The sequence below is a fragment of the Herpailurus yagouaroundi genome, unplaced genomic scaffold (assembly GCF_014898765.1).
Source record: "Herpailurus yagouaroundi ecotype Mexico unplaced genomic scaffold, PumYag 191, whole genome shotgun sequence".
In the NCBI taxonomy this organism is placed as follows: Eukaryota; Metazoa; Chordata; class Mammalia; order Carnivora; family Felidae; genus Herpailurus; species Herpailurus yagouaroundi.
Genome location: NW_024412422.1, coordinates 14,961,662 through 14,985,631, shown reverse-complemented (window position 1 = coordinate 14,985,631; position 23,970 = coordinate 14,961,662). Strand labels below are relative to the sequence as shown.

Here is a 23,970-nt window from a genome sequence, read left to right as displayed (position 1 = left end):
GCCCTGCCACTGTGCCGGCGGCTGGCCGTGCTCAGTGCTCCGCACCCCCACCGCTGCCTCCGTGTCCGTTTTCCCCATGTGTCTTTTCCTTGCGAGGGCACCGTCCTGGGATTCGGGGCCACCCGAATGACCCCATCTGAACTCGATCACGTCTGCAAAGAGCCTGTTTTCCAAATTAGGTCACGTTCACAAGTCCCTGGCTGTTAGGACTTGAACGTGTTTGGGGTGGGGTGGGGTGGGGGTGGGGGTGGGGGTCACAATTCCATCCTTAACAGGGCCGGTGCCAAGGCCCGGGGGTGGGAAGGAGCCCGTGTGCTGCGGGCGGAGTGCCGGAGTGACCCAGCGAGGGTCAGCTGGCCGTGCCAGCTCCTGGCCCCGTTCTCAGGGGAATGCTCTGCTCAGTCGGCTGTGACTTAGGCTCTGAGAACAGCCAGCTGCCAACGCGGGGCGATGCACGGGGGTGAGAGAGGCCTGCCACGTCCCGGCGGACAGTGGTGCGGGTCTGCCTGAGGCTGCTGGTCGCAGGATCCCGAGGTCACTGGCGGCTCCTGTCCCATCCGCCAAGGGTCTGGGTGCAGGAACTTGGGGCCCGTGTCCTGGCTCCCAACGGATTGAGCTGTTGAGGCCGCTCTCCTGCTGGGGTGGCCTGGAGGGACCCCGTGCCGTTTCTGTTTGGACGCCACTGGTTCTGAGACGCGTTCCTCCCTTTCTCACTTTTGTCTCTGCCTCTGGCACAGGATGGTTCTCACCCCAAGCCCCGGAGCACTGGATTTTAGCCACTTTTGGCACAGATGCTTTGGGGACCCTGAGACCCTCGGCCAGAAGCAAAGCTCATACCCCGGATTCGGGGCCGGTTGCGGGCAGCTGAGGGCAGAGGTACAGAGGCCCACTCCCACCCACATCTGGACACTGGAGGAATGTTTTCTAGTGAGGCAGGCGGGTCATTTTTATTTTGACTAAAAACAGTGCGGTCTGTTGTCTCTCCTCTCCCGTCTCTCGGAAAAGTTCTGGGCAGAGCGAGAGGGAGGAAAATCTGACTTTCAAATCGCCGAGTTCACTCGGAGCCTTTCCTCTGCCCCGTGATTCACCTTGGGGCACGTTAGAATGGCAAGTTCTAGAACGTTCCATGGGGAAATCAGATTCATCCAGAGCTCGTTGGGTCTTCACACGTTCCACAAAAGGAGGTGAGCCGTGTTGTCCCCAGGTTTCCGTCTCCGGGGGTCCCTGGGGGCCACCACCGGCAGCCTCACCCCACCTGTGTCAGGAGGAGGACAGTCTGGTGGGTGGCCCTGTGACAGGCAGAGGCCGGGCCGGCTTCCGGGGGCTCGGAGCTCCTGAGCTTGCCCTTGGAAAACAGTGCCCTCAGTGGAGGATTGGGCCCACGGCCAGGGTCCAGCCCCTCCGCTCCCTCTTTGTGCCTGGGTAATGGGGTCAGGGCGGACTGCTCCCCACCCTGCTCCTGCTGGCCGTGGGGACGGAGTCATGGAAACATATGTTTCTGCTCTTAGCGGGAAGAGTGCTGAGCTCATGGGGCAGCCGTGCTGATAAGCCGCCTCCCAGAGCGTGTTTGGGCTCACGTGGCCTGCCCAGACTGGGGAGCTGGGAAGGCTGGGCTCAGCCCCCCTCACCCCCTGGATCCCTCTGGCCAGGCCTGAAGGCCCCGCACCCCCAGCAGAACAGCCCCACCCGGGGAACGTGTCCTCCCCCTGCCCCGTCCTGCTGGGTCTGGCTCTGTCCCCTCTTCCTGCCTGGACGTCCAGCATTCGATCCCCGGGGAGCGGCAGCCCTGGGCTGGGAGTCAGGACACCTGGTTTAGTCACGCCCTGTGTGACCGAGGCTGGGCCCCCGCCCTCAGGGCCAGGCTGGACTGAGGCCAGCTCGCTGACCTCTTCCTGGCTGGCCGCCTGCCACCCCTCCCTCCCCGCCCCAGCCGCGGCCGCGCAGGCAAGATGCGTCAGGGCAGGCCCTGGCAGCCAGGGCCTCCCGGAAGGGCTGGCGGGACGGGTGGGCCCCCGCACGACTCCCAGGTCCTGGCCGCCCGCCCCCCGCCCTCCTTCCCGCCTGGCGGCCCTGGTGTGGTGAGCCGGGCGGCCCTGGATGCGCCCAAGATGCGTATGGTTCTGGCCCCCGCCGGCCGACCTTTGGAGGGAGGAATCCTGGTCTGCTCTCGCTGTCTGTCACCTTCTGCAGGCGGCTTGGCCGGGAGTTTTCTTGGCTGCCGACCAGAGATGGTGGCCCCGATTGCAAAGCCTAGAGCTCGCCTGCCCTGCTCTGTCCCAGTTTCCAGAGGAGGTGCCTTGGCACTTTCTCGTGGGCTGGAGACCTCGGAGAGCCCCTTCCCCTGGGCCTCAGTGTCCCCGCTGCGGGCTCACCGTGAGCGGCACAGACAGGCCTGGTGCCAGGCTCACACACGCTAGGTGCTCAGCGAACGGCTTGCCGCCTGTGGGTCCGCTGCGGGAACGCTGCAGGTTGCCTCCGAGAGCCGCTGGAGTGTGGGTTCTCCCCCCGCGCCCTGGAAATTCTGCAAGAATCCTACCAGCAGTTTCCCTGTCGTGGCTTTATTCCGCAAATCACTGGGCACCAGTGCGCGTCAGGCGCCCTTCTAGGCGTGAGGGATGCTGGGAACAGAACGGGTGAGCCCTGATTCCAGAGCGCTTCTGCTCTGGTGGGAGCGGCCAGCAAGGCACGGGAAGGAACATTAAAGGGGCGGAACAACTGTTCCTGTGATGAGTGGGTGATGGGAAGATCGGGGTGTGGGGAGCAGTCAGGGAGGCCTCTGAGGAGGTGGCGTGGGAGGGCGATCGGAGCCGGCGGTGGGAGGTGTGGGCAGGAACAGGCAGTGGAAAGGCCCTGTGGCCGCATGAGCTTCTGCTCGGTGGAGGCCAAAGAGGCCTGCGGTGGGGTGGAGCGAGGGAGGAGGGCAGGGGAGAAGGTGACAGAGGAGGCGACAGGTTCCCTCCCTCTCCAGCCCCAGCGTGGCAGCGAGGATGGTCTCAGCCTGGTTGATAATGGGGAAGCCAAGGGGGGCACTAGTGAAGAGGGCGCCCTGTCGCAGACCCAGAGCGTCCCCAGCCCCCTGTTGCTCATCGGTCACCCCACCTCCAGCCCTGGCCCTCCAGCGTGGGGAGGAAACCCACAGTGACTGGGAGATCCCCTGTCCTGCTCAGCCCAGGGTGCTGCTGTCGGTATTCTGTGTGTGTGCTCCCTTGTTCTCCCAGAGAACAGTTCCCGGTGGCAGGGGTGGGGAGGGGGTGACGGTCCTCATGCCCATTTTACAGATGAGGAAACTGAGGCACAGCGGTTCCGTCATACGGCTGAAGGTGGGATTCGAACGGGGAGCGTGAGCCCCGAACTGCTCCCGGCCGTGCTGCCGCCTTCCCCTGCCTCTCCCGGGTCACATGGCTGGTGCCAGGCTCCGAGAGCCCCGCCCCACCCGGGCCTCCCGAGAGGAAAATAAAAGCTGCTGTCTTGCAAGAAAACAAAGGAAAGAGAACAGAGGCCCAGCCGCCCCTGAGGAGGCTCCTGGAGGCGGTGCTCAGCCGCTGTGGCTGCTGGGACGAGGGGAGGTTGGGAGCGGTGGGAGCGCCCGTCTTCCCGTGCCTTTGGGGGTTCCAGACCCTGAGGCCTGTGAAGGACTTGAACCCAGACCCTTGCTCTGGGATGCCACCCTCTTACGGTGAGGGGTGGGTGGGGCTGGCTGCAGAGCGTGGCGCCCGTGGCCCCAGTCCCCACTGAGCTCCTGCCTCCCTCTGTGGGGGTGCTCAGGCAAGAGGGGTCCGGGTCTCCGTGCGTGCCCCCAGCGCTTGCTTGTGGAGAGCCTTAGAGGGGCAGCCCCTGCCCTTCCGCCCTCCAGTCTGACTTGCCCCTCCCTGGGTGAGGAGGCGGGGAAACCAAGGCAGGCACGGGCTCCAGGGGAAGGCCCTGGTTCACGGCCCAGTTGGCGGGGACCAGACACTTTGCTTTATGCGTGTTCTAAAAGCATTTACGCGGACACAAAATGTTACTTCTCGACTCTGATACTTGTGTCTGTGTTTTTGTGTACGCATCAGATACGACATCTTACTGTTCCTGGAAGCAATACGGTTAATCAAACTCTTGATTTTACGGCTGGCATACAGTACGTTCTTTTTTTTTTTTTTTTTTTTCTCGTGACAGCTTTGAGATATAATTCACATAGCGTACTACGTAGCCGTTAACGTGCACAGCTGAGCGGGTTTTAGTCTGTTCACACAGACGTGCGGCCATCACGGCCGTTGAAGCCCAGAACGTTTCCGTCACCCCCCACCCCCACCCCAGAGAAACGCTGGGCGCAGCCCCCCTCCCCCCCCCGCCCCCGGCCCCCGGCCCCCCACTCCCCTGGCTTCTGTCTCTGGATTTGCCTCCTCTGGGCATTTCATCCCAGTGGAGTCATGCGTGTGGCCTTTTGCGTCTGGCTTCTTTCACTTGGCACGTGGTTTTCCAGATCCTCCCGGTACTTTCTCCTCCTTATGGCTGATTCCCATTTCACCGTGTGGACGGACCACGTTTTGTGTATCCTTGAAGCCGATTTTGGGCACGTGGGTGGTTTCTCACCTTTTGGCTGTGGCGACCGTGCCTCTGCGACCTTAGCGAACCGACCTTGTGCGTGCGTGTGTGGACCCGTGTTCCGTGTTCTCAGTTCTCCTGGGCAGACGCCCCCAGAGTGGGACCGCCAGGTCACATGGTAGCCGTCTTGCCTTTGCAGTAACTGCCAGGCTTCTTCCGCAGCGGCTGCAGCGTGTTCGTTTTTAAGTTCAGGTTAACAAGGGCCCATTGGTTTCAATGGATGCTGGCAGGCAGAGGGGAGGGGAGGCCGGGGGTGGGGGCAGTTGAGGCAGGTGGGGAACATCAGGACTGCTGATGGCGCGGGTGCTCACGCCCGTCGGGGTGCCTGGTGCAGGGGGGCAGGGAAGGGCAGCGGCCACAGGGGAGGGAGGCCCGAAGCCCCCGGAGCGTAGCAGGGCAGGTAGAGAGGTGAGGGCGGGCGGGAGGGGGAGCAGGCGGGGAGGACCGTGGAGGCCAGCGGAGCACGGAGAAGTCAGGACGACCTTCCCCGGCGCGCCAGGGGCAGCCCCGGCGGGCGTCACCGCGTCTGTCTCTGCTCAGCCGAGCGTGTGGCAGACGCGGGCGGGAGGCGGTACCCGCAGGACAGGCTGTCATGGCCGTGGCTCGGCCGCTCGGCCACCACGGAGAGCAGAAGGCGCCCAGGCCTCGAGTCGGGTGTGCGCCCTGTTCCGTCCCCAGGAAGGAGGCACGTTTACCTCACGGCTGGGCGTCTGGCTCCGGCTGCTGGGCGCAGAGAGCCGCGAGCCACATCCTCGTTGTCACGGCTCTTGCCTGGAAGGCAGCGGCTGTGGCTTACGGTCTGCACGTGGCGTCGCCTGACCCGGTCACGGCACACAGTAGGGGCTGTGCCAACAGGGCCCTCTGGCCGTGGGGACCCGGCCTCAGCTTTGCCCCCCCCCCCCCGCCCCCGGGCGAGTCCCGGCCCAGGGCCAGTGCCCTCGCACGCCCTGATGGGTCACCGGTGGTGTCCCTCAGGCAGAGGTTGGATCCCGAGTCTCTCCGTGCTCCCCGGGCACAGCGCTGGGTCTGCTGTGTGCTCAGCAAGTGCAGGTCTCGGGAGGGAGTCAGGAGCTGGGCGGGAACCTGGCAGCCCCGGTGGGTAGGTGAGGGTCAGGCTGGGGCGGACTGAGATCCCACCCCAGAGACCCCTTGCCAACGAGGGAGGCAGATAGGGGTTGTGGCAGCTTGCTGTGCCCAGTACTCTGGGGTTTCCTGGAAATCCCTGAGGACTTCCTGAAGGAGGTGACGCCCGTGAAGAGGGCAGGCCGTGTCTGGGTGCCCCCGCACGGGCGGGGCCCCGTCCCTGGCGTCCACTTGGGCCCTGCCAGGTGCCCTGTGCGGGTTCCCGGTCGTGTGTGTCAGCAGCAGACGAGGCGACCGCGCTCTGCGGAATGAAGCACTTACGGGCCCGGTTCGGCTCGCGGCCATGCTTGTGGCTGATGGGCAGACGGGTGCACGCTGACCGGGCCCTCCACACGAAGCTTGCAGCCTGCCTGCTTTCAGCGCCTCAGAAGCGGCGGGCCGGAGAGGTGCGAGTTCTGGTTCAGCGGGTGGGTTCCCCGGCTCCTGCCTCCAGTACGTGGGGTCCACTCAGCTCCACGCCGGGCACCTGAGCCTCCCCTATTTGGGTGATGAATGATCTCCCTGAATCTCTTAAGCTCGCCGAGCCTTAATCCGGTCGAGTCTTCGGCTTTGCTGCAGCTCTGGAAGAGCCCTGCGCGGCGCGGGCCCTGAGTCTCGGCTTCCCTGGGACTTTGCTTGCCTGGGGCTGTCTCGGGGTGGGGGTGGGGGTATTTAATCCTGGCCTGGGCCTCTGGGCTGGGCTTGGAGCGGGTCTTGGCTCCTCACGGACCCGGCCGGGACCAGAGGAGGGCGGGAGGAGTCGCCTGGCCCCGTTCCCCACCCCACCCCGAGTCCTGGTTGGTCTCCTCGGCCGGGTGACCCTGGACATTTGCCCCGCTTCTGGCGGCCCCCTCCGGCCGGGTCCTGCAGGGCTCGAGCCCGGAGAGGCCAGCGGCGAGCCCGTGGGCTGACGCTCCTCTCCCCCTCAGGCTGCTGTCACCACGGCCCAGCCTCCTCACCCCGAGCAGTGACACCAGGGCCAACGCCTCCCCCCAGAAGCCGCTGGACCTGAAGCAGCTGAAGCAGCGGGCGGCCGCCATACCCCCGATCGTGAGTGCCCGGGCGTCCCTCCCGCACCCCAGGACTCCTGCGAGGAAGGCAGCAGCCCCCCACGCCCCCCACCTTCAGCCCCGGTTCAGGGAGGCAGCGCAGGAGGGCGGGTGCCCAGCTCCGGGGGGGCCGGGGGGGGGGGCGGCCAGCACCTGCAGCCTCGCTCTTCTCGGCCCTTCCCGGCAGCCTCCTGTTTCCTGGAGAAATCCCCATGGAGATGAGGCGGGAACAGCTCCAGGGCTCTGGCGGGCGTGCAGGGTGGGGCTCTGGAGGAACCAGGGAGTTTGCGGCCTGCGGGTCTCCCTCCCGCCCTCCCGGCCCGGTGCCCGCGCAGGCCCTTGCGGCCCAAGGGGCCGCGCCCACCGTGCCCACCTCCGCCCTGCCCCCCCGAGGCTTCTCCAGAGCTCCCCCAGACCAGGGAGGGCAGGACATCCCCCGGCTGTCTCAGCACCGTGGGCAGAAAGGTGGGGCCTCCCCTGTTCTAAACAAGAGACCCTGTGGGAGGCTCCCCAGGAGAGGCTGTGGGGAGGCTCGAGGCCGCACAGGCAGCCCCTTGGAGGAGCCCCCTCGTCACAACGGCCCGGCCTCTGCCAAGGCCGCTCCTCTCTGAGGAGGTGTGCCCGGGCTCCCTGTGTGCGGCTGGGGGGCTGCGGGCTGAGGGGCTTTCGGAGTGAGGGGCACGGGGCGGGCCAGGCTGTACGGCCAGCTGCTGGGGCCGGGCACGGTCCTGCTCGTCCGTCCCGACCTCCCAGACCCGCGGAGACTCGGGGCAGGGGGCACGGGCGGCCACACCCCGCGCCCTTTCTGCAAAGACCTACCCTCCCGCCCCCTGAGCTGCGTGCCTTTGAACACCTTGCCGCCTTGGCCTTCGGGCTTGTCACCTGCGGGGGGCCTGGAAGGCTTTCCCCGATCTCTGCGGCCCACGGACGGCCTGTCAAGATACTCATTTCCCCTCGCTTCTCTCAGCAGGTCACCAAAGTCCATGAGCCCCCCCGGGAGGACGCGGCTCCCCCTGCCCCCCCGCCGCCACAGCACCTGCAGCCGGAGAACGACACCCCCCAACAGCCCGGCAACAGCCCCCGAGGCAAAAGCAGGAGCCCCGTGCCTCCTGCTGAGAAGGAGGGTGAGTGGGTGCCCGTGGCCGTGGTGGAGAGTAGGGGGGCATGGGGGGCACGACGGGGACGGGGATGAGGGCCGTCTTGTGCGCATGGGCCGGCTGTCGCGGCTCCGAGCCTGTAGGGGCAGGCGAGCCGGGTAGGTGAGCGGAAGCGGTGGAGGCGAGGCAGTGGGGCATGCTGGGAACGGTGGCGAACCGGGAGCTCCTGGTCTGAGGCGGGCACCTGCTGGCTTCTGCCGAGTCACCCCGTGGCGGTGCGGGCCTGCCGTTGTTCTTCCAGAGAAGCCAGGAACCCGTGTTTTCACGTGAGATCTGGTTTCTCGGCACTGGCAACGTTAAAAGTTGTTCAAAGACGCCGTGTCTGCACGTAAGCGCGTCTGTGGCGCAGCCTCTGATTCCACGGGATTCCGCCCACGTGTGAGCTTCTAGAGCCGTAGAGGAGGCTCGGCGCCCAGCTGGCAGCGGCTCTGGGCCCCGGGCCGGAAGCGCTGCCCCACTCCAGCGCTCACCCTGACCTTGCTCCAGGCCGAGGTCGCCGGGTCCAGCGGGGAGCCCGTGGGGTAATTCCCGGAGCAGCTGTGTTACAGCAGCTGCCCGGGGCGCGCTTTGCTGTGGCCACGGGAAGCTCAAGGTCAGGAGACGGGCCAGGCGTGGTTTCTTGTGCTCTGCGGTTTCTCTCCGCCTCACACTCCCCATTGGGCCCAGGAAGTTCCAGGCCCGTGTCCCCGAAGGGGCGCCCTTCCCTGTTCAGCCTGGCGCGCTGTGGGTCGGTGCGCATCAGAGGTGCTGGGCGCAGTTCCTCCAAGGCCCCCCCCCCCCCCCCCCAGCGCCAGGCCAGCCTCGGCTCCCGCTGGCCGCTCAAGGGGTCGGAGGGCGGGTGCCACCTGCACCCGCTTCTCGCGTACAGAGCCCTTCCCTAGGAAGCCGGATTGGCCCTTGGCCGTGGGCCCCCTTGAGGGTGCTGCTGTGTGCCTGTGTGAGAACAAAAAGCAGGGCTGTCCCTGAGGGAGGGCCGCTCCACGCTTCCCACTAGTGACACGGGCCTGCCAGACATGCCCCGTGTAGTCAGCCTGCCCCCTTGCCTCCCTGCGTCCGCTCTCCCCTGCTGCGCAAAGTCTTAGACGCCACCCACACGGGTGGGCGGGGGTGCATCCTGGCTGGCACGCAGGCTGTCTGCTGGCCACTGGGTCGGGACACTTGTTGAACACCTGTGATGGCCGAGTGCCGTGCCAGGCGGCGGGGAGTTGGCAGTGAGCAAGGTGAAGGGATCGAGGGCCCTTTTTGTGGTTGAGAAGGACATTAAGCCAGGACACACACAGAAAGAAGCAAGATGACTTTGGAGTCGTTCACGCAGTTAAAAAACGAAACGGGGTCGGGGAGGCTCAGAAGAGGGGTCTCTGTGGAGGTGAGGAGTCGGTCATGGGAAGATGTGGGGAAAGGGCATTCATTCCAGGCAGAGGGAGTAGCACACGCAAAGGCCCTGGGGTAGGGACAAGCTTGGTGTGTTTGGGGAGCTGCCAAAAGGTGGATATGGGCGGTGAGGGGGTAGGAGAGATGATCAGAGCAGGAAAACTGGGGCCCGGGTTATGTAGGGCCTTGTAGGCCATGGTGCCACAAGACAGGTCCCACGAGACAGGGATTCTGTCTCGGGTGTGGGAGAGGCCTTTTGGGGAGGCATTTTGATGTGTCTGTGCTGCGGGGAGTAATCTGATTTATATTTTGCAAAGATGTCCCTTTCTCTCTGGCCGTTGTTGAGGAGGAAGGGCTACAGGGAGTTGTGGGCAGATGGGGGAGGCCACCGTGCTGCTCCCGACCAGCTGTGGTGGCAGTCTGGACTGCAGGGATGACCACGGAGGCGGGGAGTTTGTTTCCGAGGCAGAAGGCAGCCGGGCCTGCTGAGGGACCCGAGTGGGGATGAGGGCGCGGGGTGTCTGCCTTCTCCCGGGACCCTGCCAGCCCCCCACGCTGGGACCAGGACGCCTCACTATGGGGAGGAGCCGGGCCTGGCTCTGGAGAACATTCCAGGCTCGGGGCACCAGCCCAGGGGTTTGCTGCGTGGCAAGGCCAGGGCCCCAAGCAGCTCTGACCCGTGCCGGATCTGAGCAGGGCTAGGCCACCCTCGGGTGGCCGGGCATCACCCGGGGCCAGCCAGGACCTGCTGGGACAGGTCATGGGCGCGTCCTGGGTGCCACCACTGGTGGTTTCTGATTGCAGCGGGGTGGGGGGGGGTGGTGCTGTTTTCCTGGAACGGCTCCTCGCGGCAGACAGCGCCCCTGGCCTCAGGCACCATTCTGGTCTCTCGGGAGCTCCCCTGCTTCCTGGCTCCCGCGTGGGCTCCCCCGGGGCCAGCTGGAGGAACAGGTTGTCTCTCCAGGCCCCTGGCCTCCCGCCCAGGCTGGCCCGGCCCCAGGAGCCCCCCAGCCCCCACCCCTGCCCACCACAGCCCAGGCTGAGCTGCAGGAGGCAGGGGCGGGGAGCTGGACGAGCAAGGCCCAGGGGGGGTGTTCAGGCCAGGCCCTGTGGGGGCGCCTCCATCAGGGGCTGTTGAATCCCTACACGGGGTTGTTCCCCACATCTGCGACCCCCTCCTGTGGGCTGCCCGCCTCGCCAGGGCACGGGTCCCGGGGGGGCTCGGTCTCTCGTGGGAGAGATGTGGAGAATCCGGAGCGGGCCCACCCGCGCTGCCACCTGCTGTGCCCATGGCAGGCCTCACTGCTCCGTGCCAACGCTCCCGTGGGCCTTCAGAACCTCCCTGCGCCATCGGAGGTGGCCCGAGAGACGACACCTGCCCGCTGTTCCTGCCCCAGGGGTGGAGAGTTTTGGGGTTTCCCAGTTGTGTCTCCTGCCTGGCTGCTCAGCCACTCGCCTCCCCTAGTCGCTGAGCCAGTTCTCAAGGGAGAGGTTTGGAGCTCGGGGCAGATTTCAGGAGAGTAGGAGGTGGGCGGGCGAATGCCGTGACCGCAGGCCTGGGCCCCTGGCCTCTGGCCATGGCTGCGGGGTGTCCCCAGGCCTGAGAACCTGGGGCCAGCTTTCATTCATCTTCCTGTGGGCACAGTGCCTAGTGAAGGTGAAGGTCACAGTCTGTAGCCTGACTGCCCGGGCTCGAAGCTGCTTCCCCTCCCAGCGGTGGGCCTTTGACCTGATGACTTTGCCTCTCCTGGCCTCAGTTTTCCCAGCTGTAAAATGGAGACGGTGATAGTTCCGTTTAGGGTGCAATGAGGATAAACGAGTCGGTACACAAACAGGACTTCGAGTGCCGGCTCGTGGGAGGCTGTGGGAGGGCCTTAGCCTCCTGTTCTGTTATCTGTAGCTGCAGAGGCCAGGAGGTTGAGGGTTCAAATCCCGACTTGGCCACGTATTTGATGGTGACCTTGGATAACTCCACTGATGTGTCTGTACCTCAGTTTCCCCCTCCACGCAACAGATCTGGTAACAGTCTCCTTCTCGCAAGCTTGCTCCTTGGATCCATGCTGGCGGGATGCTTAGCACAGTGCCTGGCACACAGTGTGTGCTCAGCAAACAGGCGGCCGTGGTGGTCGTTGTTATCCCAAGGGTCTGCACCTCCAGTCGGCCCTCCTGCCAGGGCATACGTATCGAAGCAAGCCTTCGTCACTGTGCAGAGGCCAGCGAGCTTGTTCTAGAAAGAGCCGGAGAATCAGTATTTCAGACTTTACGGGCCAGACGGTCTCTGCTGCAGCTACTCGGCTGTGCCGTAGACAGTAAATAAACGGGCGGACGCGGCCATGCTCCAGAGCAAGTGTCCATACAAAATCAGGCGGCAGGGCCCAGGCCGCCAGCTCCAGCCCCTGCTTTGGACGTTGGTCCAGGGTCCCTCGCTTGCCCGGCACACTGCGGCTTAGAAGCTCCCCGGGATCTCAGGGGCTCAGGGCGGTGCTGGCCCGCAGACTTGGTGGGCTCCCAGCATAGTCCCCCTTACTATTGGCCAGGACCCCATCCTTGCCCAAGGCCAGTCCTGTGGGCGCAGGAGAGCCTTGTTTGGGCGGGGCTGGCCAAGTACGGCTGACGGCCCTGCCTCATCCCCTCAGCAGAGAAGCCTGTGTTCTTCTCGGCCTTTGCAGCTGACGGCCAGAAGCTGCCCACAGAGCCTCCGTGCTGGACGTCGGGCCTGCCCTTCCCTGTGCCCCCTCGTGAGGTGATCAAGGCCTCCCCGCACGCCCCCGACCCCTCGGCCTTCTCCTACGCCCCGCCTGGTGAGTAGCTCGGCCCAAGCTCGGTCGGCCAGTGCAGTCATTGGGTGCCAACTCTTGGCACTGGTTTGGAGCTGCATGCGGAGGGATCTTAGAATCTGATGGGACCCAGCAAGAGGGATGGTCTGGTCGGTGAAGGGAAAGAAGGGGGTCTTTTGAGATTAGAGAAATGTGCAGGATTAGAGTCGAAGCCACTGGCAGTAGGGAGCCATAGGAGGTACTTGAGCTGGTGAGGGGGCAGCCCTAGAGTGGGGCTCTGTCTTCCACCAGTGACTCAGAGCTAGAGTATGGGCAGGTGGAAAGAAAAGTCTGGGGGGAAGGGAGGAGGGGAGGGACCTGCTTTGGTTTACAGATACGTTCGGCCGGGGGTTGAGATTCTTTCTGGGTCCTCCAGTCCTGCCGGGCCCACCAGCAACAGAAGTAGCACATCTGGGGACTGCTAAGGGCTGTGATGTCAGCAAAGGCCGTCCTAAGCAGAGCTGATCCCGAAGCATGAGTGGGATAAATGAGCCAGGAGCAAAACAGGGCGAGACAGGCCAGGCAGAGGAACTGCACGTGCAGAGGGTCGGAGGTAGGAAAGAGCGGGAGAAACTTGAGAAACAGAATCCGGCTGCCTTGGTGGAAGCTTGGTGCCCAAGCTGTGGGTCCGGGGAGACCACAGGCACCAGGTCGGGGGCACCTGAAAGCCGTGTCAAAGTTTAAGAGTTCATCCTGGGGGCAGTGGGGAGCCATGGAAGGTAAACAGCAAGGGGAGGATGTGAACCAGTAGGCTTTTCAGAATTCCTTTGAGGGGAATGGGCTGCTGTTGGTGGGGGAGAGGGTAAAGTGGGAACGGGGAGACCAGTTAAAGGGGGTCCGGGCTGGAGGTGAGGGGCTTAGACGGGGGCTGGGCTGTGGCAGGGTGGAGGGAGGCTTCCCTAGGGAGGGAAGGGCGCATGTGGACAGGCGCCCGTGGGGGGTGGTCGGTCTGGCAGGGGCCCTGTGACGGACAGGCGTGTGCCCTACAGGTCACCCACTGCCCCTGGGCCTCCATGACAGCGCCCGGCCCGTCCTGCCTCGCCCACCCACCATCTCCAACCCGCCGCCCCTCATCTCCTCCGCTAAGCACCCCAGCGTCCTCGAGAGGCAAATGAACGCCATCTCCCAGGTGAGGCGGGAGGGTCAGCACCCCCCTGGAGCATCTGTGTGGCCTGGTGCCCAGAGAACAGCCCCTTCCTCTTTTGGGGTTCAGGCTTTCCGTCTGTAAAGCGGGGCATCGGAAACAACGGTGCCTCGGTGGGGGCTGGGCACCCGAGGGGCCGGGGTCGTCTCTGTGCCCTTCACTGCTAGAGTCCGAGCGGGCTGGAGTTTGCCCCAGGACATGGGGACTCGGGCAGTCAAGAGCACGGACTCTGCAGCCAGACTGTGTGGCCTTGGGCAAATTACCTAAACTTGCTGTGCCTCGGTTTCCCCTCTGTGAAACGGAAGGTCGGATGCACTCGACAGCGTGTGGTGAGCCGTCTGTGGCTGCCTGCCCCTTCGCCTCCCTGACGTATCCGCCTGTGCGGGGAGGGGTGGGGCCAGGTGTCCGCTTTGCCCCGGACCACACGTGCGCACCGTTTCCTTTACGCCCCACCGGCTCCTGATGGCCGCTTCGCAGGTGAGGGGATCGAGGCCCAGGAGAGCTGGGGACTTGTCCGTGGTGACTCAGCTGAGCAGCGGCCTGGGACTTGAGCCCCCGGCTCCCCGCCTGCGTGGGATTCCGGCGTGCCCCTCCCCTTGGGCTCTCGCAGAAGGGGCGTCAGGACGCTCTGGCTGGGCGTGTGGTGGAGGGACTGTGAGGGCGCCCGTGAACCCGTGACCTCTGCCCCCCACAGGGAATGTCGGTGCAGCTCCACGTCCCTTACTCAGAGCACGCCAAGGCCCCTGTGGGCCCCATCACCATGGGGCTGCCCCTTGCCATGGACCCCAAGAAGCTGGGTAAGGATCTGGGCCCCCCACCTCGATGGCCCGGGCACGGCTCCAGCTGTCCACGTTGGGGGCTTGAGGGGAGGGTGCCGAAGCCCGGCCCCTGGGTAGGGCTAGGTGGGGGCCGTCCCCCCAGGCCCCTGCAGCTGTGCTGTGTGGCTCACCGCTCTCGCCCGTCCCCAGCGCCCTTCAGCGGAGTGAAGCAGGAGCAGCTGTCCCCGCGGGGCCAGGCTGGGCCCCCGGAGAACCTGGGGGTGCCCACAGCCCAGGAGACATCTGTGCTGAGAGGTGAGGGCGTGAGGGGTGGGCGTGAGGCCCGGATCCTGCCCTGCGTCCCTAGCGGGTGCCCCTCTGCTCTTTGGAGGAGGGTCGAGGCAGGAACGGGTACTTGGATCCCAAATCTGAGGATCATCAACTCCCACAGGGTCCAGAACCCCATCTTCCTGATTGTTTATCTTGCCATTTAGGGCCAGGGGGACCTTCTGCCCCAGGGGAGACCCCAAGGGGGGACTTGCCGGTCACCGGGAGCCCAGTCTGGGTGGCTTTTAGGGCCGGGACCTGGGAAGGGGTTGTGGACACCCTTTATGCCCCGTGTCTCGTGTCTTTTAGGGACGTCTCTGGGCTCGGTTCCGGGAGGAAGCATCACCAAGGGCATCCCCGGCACGCGGGTGCCTTCTGAGAGCCCCATCACGTACCGTGGCTCCATCACCCACGTAGGTGTCCCGGGCACCGCACGAGGGGCGGGGGGAGGAACCCGCGTCTGGAGCCGCGGCCCTGACCGCAGGCAGAGCCGTGGGCCGGCCCCTCTGTTCCCCCTGGTGCCACCGCACGGCACCTGTCTCGGTGGGTGTGATCATGTCCTGGGCACAGCAGCTCGTTCCGTGGTCGTTTCTCTTGTCCGTGTGGAGCCACGCACCCCAGGTGCTGAGCAAAACGCAGAAGTGGCTGCTCCCAGGGGGCCGGCTGGGTAGCTGGAGGACGTAGGCCGGGGCTCACAGGCCGTGAGAACGGGGCGGGTGACTTCAGAGTGCCCGGTGCTCCAAACTGAGTGACATACCACGATTCAGAATGCCCGGGGCTGCTGAGGCCACACGGACGGGCAAGTCGGGGAGACTTCTCGGGGGTGAGCCTCCTGCAGGAGTCTCAGAATAGCGAGTGGGCGCGTCTCCACACGGGCGAGGGCCAGTGAGGGCCGCGGTGCCTGGAGCAGGGAGGGGAGGCCACCTTCAGGCTGTTTGCGGACAGGTGCTCCGCATTGTGGCCCAGCCGGCCCCCACCCCTGGGGGGAGTCGGTCATGAGGCCCTCCTGTGATGCAGATGGGGGCGGGGGGGGGGGCGGGGGGCTCTGTTCTCCACCTGACCAAGGCCGGGGGCTCCCTGCGCATCCGGGACACGTTGAACCCTCTCCTCCCTGCCCAGTGAGCACGAAGTGTGGCACCAACGGCTCCTGGGGTCCTTAGCTCCCCGGGCTTTATTTTCCTTCCTTCCGCCCAGGTCCAGACAAGATGCTTTATGCTGGCACAGAGCCCGTGCTAGGATAGCCCATTTTATAGATGAGAAGACTGAAGCCCAGAGATTAAAGCTGAGGTCACATGGCTAGTGAGCAGCGGACCCGGGGTTTCGTGCCCAGCCACGTCTGGCCCTAGAACACGGTGCCGGAGAACGAGGAGCCGGAACACACGTGTGGGCGTGCCCCTAAGTACACGCGCAGACACGCTCACGTACAGGACACAGGCACGGACACACACAGCGGGACAGGCGGGCGCACAGACAGGCTCGCGCGACACCCCCCGCCCCACCCACACGCACGTTCGAGGCGCCGCGTCCCACCATAGGCTGGGCGGCAGTGAGGCGTTTTCGACCCCGGTGGCCTCAGATCAGACCACAGAGGGGAAGGAAAGCTGAGGCAGCCTCGCTGAGTGCAAAGAACGAGCACCCGGGGCAAAAGTCAGGCCAGGGTGTTCAGGTCCCCGCTCTGCCACCCACTCACTCGAGCAGGGGACGGCCCCTCCTGACTCGGTTTCCCCTCTGGGGAAAAGCACTCCTCCTGGCATCTTTCTCAAGGGGCCGGTTGTGATTAAAGGTCGAATTCCGGGTCCCCTCGGAGTCCACCTGCCCCGGGTTTCCCGGCAGCCGTGACCCACGCTGTCTCGGTCACTCACACCCCGTCGGCTGTTTTTCGCAGAGGGTGACAGCTGCCAGAACACGTGGGAGTCAGACGCTCCCACGGCCTCGCTTCCGGGTGGCGGCGGGGAAACCCGGCACAGACCACAGGCACGCGCACGTGCACGCGCCCGTGAACCCAGCGGGCGTGACGCCCCTTCGCAGGCTGGAGGAGGCCCCGGCGTGCTGTCCTCCCTGGGGCTCCTCCCGCCCCCGGGAGCGAAGTTCGCTGGGGTCCGCTCCGGGAGGCTGCAGGCTCCTGTCCCCTAAACAGGCCGTAGGCAAACAGTCTCCCCGCCCGCACGGGTTTGCCCCGTGCGTCGTCCCCAGGGGCGGCGTCCGCAGCCCTTCACGTCCCGTCCTCTGCTGAAGCCCGGACCGCCTTCGGTGCCTCCAGCAGAGCCCCTTCCCACCATCCGTTGTGGTGTCTGCCCAGCCACTGCTTTGCCCGAGAGGGGCCCGGTCACAGGCCCGGTTCTGATGGCGCCCGCCCCCACCCGGCTAAGGGCTGTGCTGGCAGCAGCCGCCTCTGGAGGAGCCTGTCCTGACAGCTTGGCCCTGTTGAGCGCCCCGGGTGGGACGCCCAGTTATCCCCCAGCTCTACCGCACTGCGCACAGATGCTTCCCGGGGGCGGGGAGACCCCGGCCAGAGCCTTTGCTGGGGGAAGCCTGGGGAGCTCGTCCGCATCGAGAGCGCCCTCCTGTCCCCTCCTCGCAACGCAGGGCATGCAGGAAAAGCCCAGCGCGTGCCCTTAGCCCGCAGGGGGGGATGTGTCTCAGCAGACGAGTTTCTCTGGGGACACTCGGGGCTCGCTGGTCTGGGGCTTGGCACTCAGTGGGACCCCCACATCTGTGAAATGGCTCCAGTAATCTTAGGAAAAGGAGGAAAGAGACGTCTCGATTTAGGGCGAGCTTGTCTGTGTCAAGCGCCTTTGAGAATTACAGATGCAGAGGTTGTTCCCGTTTTGTGGACGTACAGACTGAGGTTCAGAGAGGCAAAGTGACTTGACCCAGGCCACCCGGCAACTCGTTTGTACAGCTGCTGTTTGACATCCAACAGTCTGACCCGGTTGGGGGTCAGTACCTAATCCCCACGCTCACCTGATCGTACCCTGATCCCCACGCTCATGTTCTCGGAGGTTGCCCAGGGCAGGATGGCACTCCCTGTGGCTGTCTTCTCTCTGCTTGGATACCTCCCCTCGTGGAGAGCTCACTCTACGGCCGTGGTTCTCCTTTGTGGGCAGCTCTGCCTGCCAGAGGACGTTGGGCAACGTCTGGGGACATCTCGGATTGTTACGCCTTGGAGAGGGGCAGATCGGGGAGGCTCGGTGCTGTTCCGGCATCTGGCGGATACATACTGGGGGTCCTGCTACGCATCTCACACACCCAGGACACTGGCCCCACGCGTCATAGTGCTGGGGTTGACAGACCCTGGTTTGGGAAACCGGGGTGCCTGGCCCACGGTCACAGGCACAGTACAGGGACAGGATCTCAGCACCCCCATTAGTTACTGTCGGTGCTTAACACGTCAGGGCTCTGAGAAAGTAAAACCCATACAGTTCAGGTTGGAACACAGACGCCAGGGCCGGACGACCTGGGTTCCAATCCCAGCCCTGCCCCTCCTTAGCTGGTGACCCCGGGTGAAGTCACCTAACCGCTCAGTGCCTCAGTTTCCCCGTCTGAAATAGGCATCACGACCGTGCCTACCTTAGGATTATTGCCAGGATTAAACGAGTTAGTAGGTAGAGGGGGCTCCGGATGGTTTCCGTTCCGCGGCGGGCGCTCAGTAAGCACACTTAGGATTAACCTTCCTGATGTGGTGCTGTTCCGCCGGGCTTTGTCTCCGCCTTGGGAGCAGCACGTGGGTGGACACACGTGTGCGCTGGTGGACCCAGCACATGTGTGCATGCGCCTGTGTGTGCGCTGGGAGGGCACACGTGTGTGCACGCTGGACGTGCCCGCGTCGTGCCCGCCGAGCCCGAGGGACCCCCGTGTGGAGCCTGCCGGGGGCTCACCCGCTCCGTGCCCGCAGGGCACCCCGGCCGACGTCCTGTACAAAGGCACCATCACCAGGATCATCGGCGAGGACAGCCCGAGTCGTCTGGACCGCAGCCGGGAGGACAGCCTGCCTAAGGGCCACGTCATCTACGAGGGCAAGAAGGGCCACGTCCTGTCCTACGAGGGTGAGTCCTGTTGTTAACAGCCCCGAGGAGCTGGCGGGGCGGCCTGGGGCCAGCCAGGCCCTCGGCCTTCCTTCCCGTCCGTGGGAGTCTATCAGTGCTGGGAAAGAACCTTGAGACGGAGGGCCGAGGGGGGCGCTGGAGGAAAGTGGGGCCATGTGGTATTTATGGGGAGCCCAGCGGATGCAGCCCCCCGCTCAGAGAGCTCTCAGGACACCACGTGAGATGCAGATTGTGAGTGCTGGAAACCTACCCCTCCAGCCCTGTCCACCAGACCCCAGGCTTTGGTGTTTCTAGAGCTGCTCAAGAGAGGAGGGTCCAGAAAAACGTGGTGGGGGTAAAAAGGCAGCCAGATGCCTTTGGAAAACAGATCTGGGGAGTTGGTGCCCTTCCTGAGTGGTTGAGAACCAGGGAGAAGCATTTCATCCCCATTTTACGGATGTATAGTCACAGCGGTCCTTCTCTCTGGCCACCCTCTGGCCCCTGGACAGACCAGGAGGCTTGGGATCGGGGGAGCAGGGTGTTTGGCCCATTGAGGTGGCTTCACCGGGAGCCGGGGCTGGGTGACAGCATGAAGCGTGACCAGAGAGGTGGTGACCCTCCTGTCCCTGCAGGATGCAAGCCAGCAGCAGGTGAGGGCTGGCCTCCCTTTTACCTCCGCTCAGTTCTTTACAGTTTAGGAAACTAAAGGCTGTGGCCAGCCTTGCCAGAGCAGAGTGGGGAAACTGAGGCCAGAGAGCGGAAGCCTGGCAGTTCTGGCCAACACTGAGCTCTGATCGGCAGCACACGGGGGACCAGCGGGAGGTGATGGCCAGAGTGACCCTCCACCTCCCCTTGCCTCCGCCCCCTCTCCCCTTCTGGGTTCGGGGCCCACAGCCAAGGCAGCCTACGTGGAGGCACTTGGGGGTACAGAGCCGGGATATGAGGTTCCTGGCGGCCTCGGGCACCCAGGGTGCCGGAGCAGAACGCAGCTGACGGGCGCCCCTCTCAGCACTGAGCACTCACCTCTGCTCAGTCCCTGGCACTGCAGGGCCCTAAATTATTTCTCCTCTGGCGAGCGGGCATCTCTTTTCCTCTGTGCCTGCTTCTGCCTGTGCCCGCCCGCCCCCTCGGTGCTGGCCAGGGGTGGAGGTGGTGCCACGTGGCCGCGGGACGGGCCATCGGCTGCGTATTTGGGGCCAGCGTCAGCGTGTGGCTGAGGGTCCGGGGAGGGGCTGAGGGGGGCCTGGGGCCGAGGTGTACGTGGGCAGGGAGGGCACAGGCTCCGCTTGGGTCCCCGGACCGGTTCTTGAGCCCCTGTGGCTCTCGAGTGGTCATGTGCAGAATGCGGGCACACGAGGCCTTCGAGTCCCTGACGTGCTTCCTGGAGCTGCGTGGCGAGTGAGGGCGGCGGGCCGGGTGGAAGGCGGCAGGGGGCGGGGACGGCGGACGGGCCCCCCGGCAGCCCGGACGGCGACTGTGGTGCGACAGTGGTGGACGTCGCCCCGTGTGGATGGGAGGCCACCAGCTCACTGCTGATCTGTCCTTTTATATCACGTACTTTTTTCCCATTTTGGTCTGAAACCACCGTGTTCAAACATCAGCGATTAATTCTCAAGAAAAGCAGCCCAGTATGTCTGCAGTCCGCCTGCCTGTAGCCTCTGGAGCGGACTCCGTGTAGGAACAGGGGGCAGAGCTTGTTCTCGGGGGGCGGCCTAGGGCCGTGGGGAGCTTACTTCCGACACCCCGGCCTCGGCCGCCCTGAGGGGGAGAGGCTGTGGGCGGGGCTCCAGCCTGCCGGGCGAGGCCGGGCCTCTCTCTTCTCAGACCCCGGGCCTGTCTGGGGGGCCCCTCTGGGCTTCTCCCGGCTTAGCAAGGCCACGTGTGCCACGGCCAGCCCTCCCAGATTGTACACTCTCCCCACGTGGACTCGTAAGGCGCGTCCACGCTTGTACACACGTGTGCACAAGGACACAGGCAGACAGGTACATTTGCACGCACGGCCTCGCTTCGTTCTCGGCGTGCGTGTGTACGTGCACACGCCCACACGTGCACACACAAATGGTCACACGCTGCTGCTGGATCTCTGCTCACACACGCGTGTGCGCTGCTGTTGGTGTCTCAAGCCGGCACCCGTGTGAAGACGTGTTTGCGTGCACACCCACGTGGCCACGTGTGGCCGAAGGCATGCCCCTGAGACGGTGGGTCGGGGCTCAGGCCCTGGCAGGACTGCCTGCTGGGGTTCCCCGCGAGGCTCAGCCGGCCCTGTGGCGGGGCCGCGTCTCCTGTCCCCGGGCCCTGTGGGCCGCCAGCCCCCCGCCACGAGCGCGGTCTGCTTTCCAGGTGGCATATCTGTGTCCCAGTGCTCCAAGGAGGACGGCAGGAGCAGCTCCGGACCCCCGCACGAGACGGCCGCCCCCAAGCGCACCTACGACATGATGGAGGGCCGCGTCAGCAGGGCCATCTCCTCTGCCGGCATCGAAGGTGGGCACCGGGACCTGGGGGCGGGGCGGGGGGGGCCTTCCCAACTCAGTGCCTTAGAGCGCCCCCTGGAGGGAGGGCGGGGACGGTTGGCCCGATTTTCCGGAGAGGAAACCTGGGGCTGGGGTTGGCTGAGGGTCGGTCTGGAGGCGGTGACGGCCCCCCCTCCCGCCCCCGAGAGAGTCCGGTGCCAGCACCCCGCCATCATCTTGGGGACTGCTTTCACGTGGCCACGGGACCCACGTAACCCTGATGCGGTTGCCCCCCTCCAGGTCTCATGGGCCGGGCCATCCCGCCGGAGCGACACAGCCCCCACCACCTCAAGGAGCAGCACCACATCCGAGGCTCCATCACACAAGGTGCCAGCCGCCCACCGCCCCCACGGCGTCCGGCCGCCCGCTGCCCTCAGGGCAGCTCTAACGAGCGCTCAGAGGTTTCCCTCCGGACGGGCAGGGGCGGGGGCGGGGGCGGGGAGCCCTGCACGCGTACGCGAGCTGTACGGGCACGGGCTGAAACGGAGAGCAGGGACACTTGCTCCTTAGAAACGTAGAGGGAAAGCAGATTACCAGCCGCCGCCCTGCCCTCGCTAGGTTTACTGAGCCTCTGTTTCGTGCTCGGTACTCACCACGTGCCGCTTCGGTGCTGTCGTGTGAGGCCGGCGTTACCGCTTGCTGGCACTCACCGGCAGCTTCCGTTATCACGTCACCCACGTTGTCTCGGCTGGTCGGTGGCCAGCCACCTGCTACGGGCTCCATCCCGTGCTTTCCGTCTGCGGTATCTCCCTGAACGTGCGCGACTCGGTGAGGGGTTTCGATTAGTAGTCCTGTTCTGTATGTGAAGAGACTGAGGCTCAGAGGCTCAGAGAGGTCAGGTCATGTGCTCAAGGCCACACGGCGAGTGCGGATTAGAAGCCAGGTCGTCTGGCTCCAGAATCACTGGAGGGCGGAGACCCCAGGGTAGGACGGGGCATGGTGGGGCGCAGAGCCGAGGGCCAGCGCCCTGTCCTCCTTGGCAGGGATCCCGCGGTCCTACGTGGAGGCCCAGGAAGACTACCTCCGTCGGGAGGCCAAGCTCCTGAAACGCGAGGGCACACCGCCACCGCCCCCGCCCCCACGGGACCTGGCCGAGGCCTACAAGGCCCGGCCCCTGGAGGCGCTGGGCCCCCTGAAGCTGAAGCCGGCCCACGAGGGGCTGGTGGCGACGGTGAAGGAGGCCGGCCGCTCCATCCACGAGATTCCCCGGGAAGAGTTGCGGCGCACGCCCGAGCTGCCCCTGGCCCCGCGGCCGCTCAAGGAGGGCTCCATCACACAGGTAACGAGCCGGCTGGGCAGGACAGCTCCTTCCCTGGCCTCTACAAATGGGGAAACTGAGGCTCGCCTCAGTGGATACCTTGCCCGAGATTACACAGCTGCTCACCACTGACCCTTTGCCATGTGCGTTCCAGATTCTGTGCTGAGGGCTTTATATCCGTGACCTCATTGAATTGTATTTACGCCCTGTGGGGTCTGTAGCCATTATCCCCGTTCCTCAGCTGGAAGAACTGAGGCCCAGAGAGCCCAGGCAGCCCGCTACAGTCCCCGAGCTCACCGTGAAAACGACCGGCTGCTGCTGTCTGGGTTTTTGTTACAGGCCAGGTGCCGCCTGAGCACCTCGCGTCGTGCCCAGTTTAGCCCCTGCAGCCACGCTCTGAGGGTCTCATTTTATCGGTGCGTAAATGGAGGCTCAGAGAGGTGAAGTGACTTGCCCAGGGTCACACAGCAAGTGAATGGCAGTTGGTGAAACCCAGATGTTCCTAAACTGCAACGTCTTTGCTTCTCGGCGTCCCGTTTCCCCCACCAGCCTGCTGCACCCCTGCGGCCCCGGCTGCCCAGGGGGCCCCAGCCCAGTAGGGCACGATCAGCTCCCGTTGTGCAAGGAGCCGGTAGTGGAAACCACCGTCCCTTCCCGTGGTCAGAGGTGGCCGGACGGAAGGAGGACGGATGGTGGGAACCGTCCCTGGGGCTGCGTGGCCATGAGGCAGACGGGGCTGGGAAGGGTATCCCGGGAGGGCGACCCAGCTTCCCTTGGGGGGAAGGTGCCCGATGCCCGGAGAAGCAGTGGGGACGGTAGCCACCGCCAGGGGCCTGGGTGAGACTTGCCCGTGGACCCCAGAGGAAGGCCAGTCTGACTCTACGGTATCCTCGTTAGAAGCAGGGTATCTCTTTCCCTTTCTTACGGAAGTGACGAAAACGTTCGTGAGTAGACCCAGGGTTCTGTTGCTTACAGACGCCGGCCCCCGCTGTACCCCGGGTTCCCAAGGCTGTGTCAACAGAGCGGGGGCTTCTCCGGGGCGGCCAGCCTGCACTGTGGTCCATGACCCCCTGTTTATTCAGCTGCCCCTTCTGGCCGGAGAGCAAACAGACCTCAGCCCTGACCTCTGAGCCTTGGGCACCAGGCGGTGGGACTGGGTTTTGCTGCTGACTTTCCTGGAGTGACCTCGAGTGGGCCGGCGGGGGGAGGGGGTCCCAGAGCAGTGGGAGGAGTGGGGGTGTCGAGGCTCCAGGGGCCGACGGAGGGTCCCCGCTTGCTCCGGGCATGGCTGGCCTGTGAGCTTGGTGGCCCTGGGGCCAGGACAGGGACGGACAGGGCGGTGACCCGTGCGTTCATCTCAGGTTTAGCAAAGCCCTTCGTCCCCCTGCCTCTGGAGGCGTGAGCCGTCGCTCCTGCTTCGTGGCCGAGAAACTGAGGCTCAGAGACGTCCTGCGGCCGGTGCTCACACCCCTGTCTCCCCAGGGCACCCCGCTCAAGTATGACACTGGCCCGTCCTCCGCCGGCTCCAAAAAGCATGACGTGCGCTCCATCATCGGCAGCCCCGGCCGCACGTTCCCGCCCGTGCACCCGCTGGACGTGATGGCCGACGCCCGGGCGCTGGAGCGCGCCTGCTACGAAGAGAGCCTGAAGGGCCGGCCGGGGGCAGCCGGCAGCTCGGGGGGCTCCATCACCCGGGGGGCCCCGGTCATCGTGCCTGAGCTGGGCAAGCCGCGCCAAAGCCCCCTGGCCTACGAGGAGCACGGGGCGCCCTTCGCCGGCCACCTCCCACGCGGCTCGCCGGTGACCACACGGGAGCCCACCCCACGCCTGCAAGAGGGTGCGTGGGGGG

At 65.3% G+C, this 23,970-nt stretch overlaps 1 protein-coding gene across 26 annotated transcripts in view; it reads left to right on the top strand.

Annotated features, from left to right (window-relative positions):
- NCOR2 (nuclear receptor corepressor 2) overlaps positions 1 to 23,970 on the top strand; it is a 183,238-nt gene that overhangs the window by 141,914 nt on the left and 17,354 nt on the right. For 22 of the 26 annotated variants that reach the window (XM_040444070.1, XM_040444076.1, XM_040444074.1 and 19 more), the window contains 12 exons: positions 6,636 to 6,756; positions 7,723 to 7,879; positions 11,920 to 12,084; positions 13,089 to 13,228; positions 13,938 to 14,040; positions 14,212 to 14,316; positions 14,638 to 14,741; positions 18,224 to 18,374; positions 20,694 to 20,834; positions 21,104 to 21,190; positions 21,847 to 22,142; positions 23,604 to 23,958. In XM_040444070.1, coding sequence (XP_040300004.1) covers positions 6,636 to 6,756; positions 7,723 to 7,879; positions 11,920 to 12,084; positions 13,089 to 13,228; positions 13,938 to 14,040; positions 14,212 to 14,316; positions 14,638 to 14,741; positions 18,224 to 18,374; positions 20,694 to 20,834; positions 21,104 to 21,190; positions 21,847 to 22,142; positions 23,604 to 23,958 — 1,925 coding nt within the window. The remainder of the gene's footprint in view (positions 1 to 6,635; positions 6,757 to 7,722; positions 7,880 to 11,919; positions 12,085 to 13,088; positions 13,229 to 13,937; positions 14,041 to 14,211; positions 14,317 to 14,637; positions 14,742 to 18,223; positions 18,375 to 20,693; positions 20,835 to 21,103; positions 21,191 to 21,846; positions 22,143 to 23,603; positions 23,959 to 23,970) is intronic. The other 4 variants (XM_040444072.1, XM_040444085.1, XM_040444069.1 and 1 more) reach the window with 3 other exon arrangements.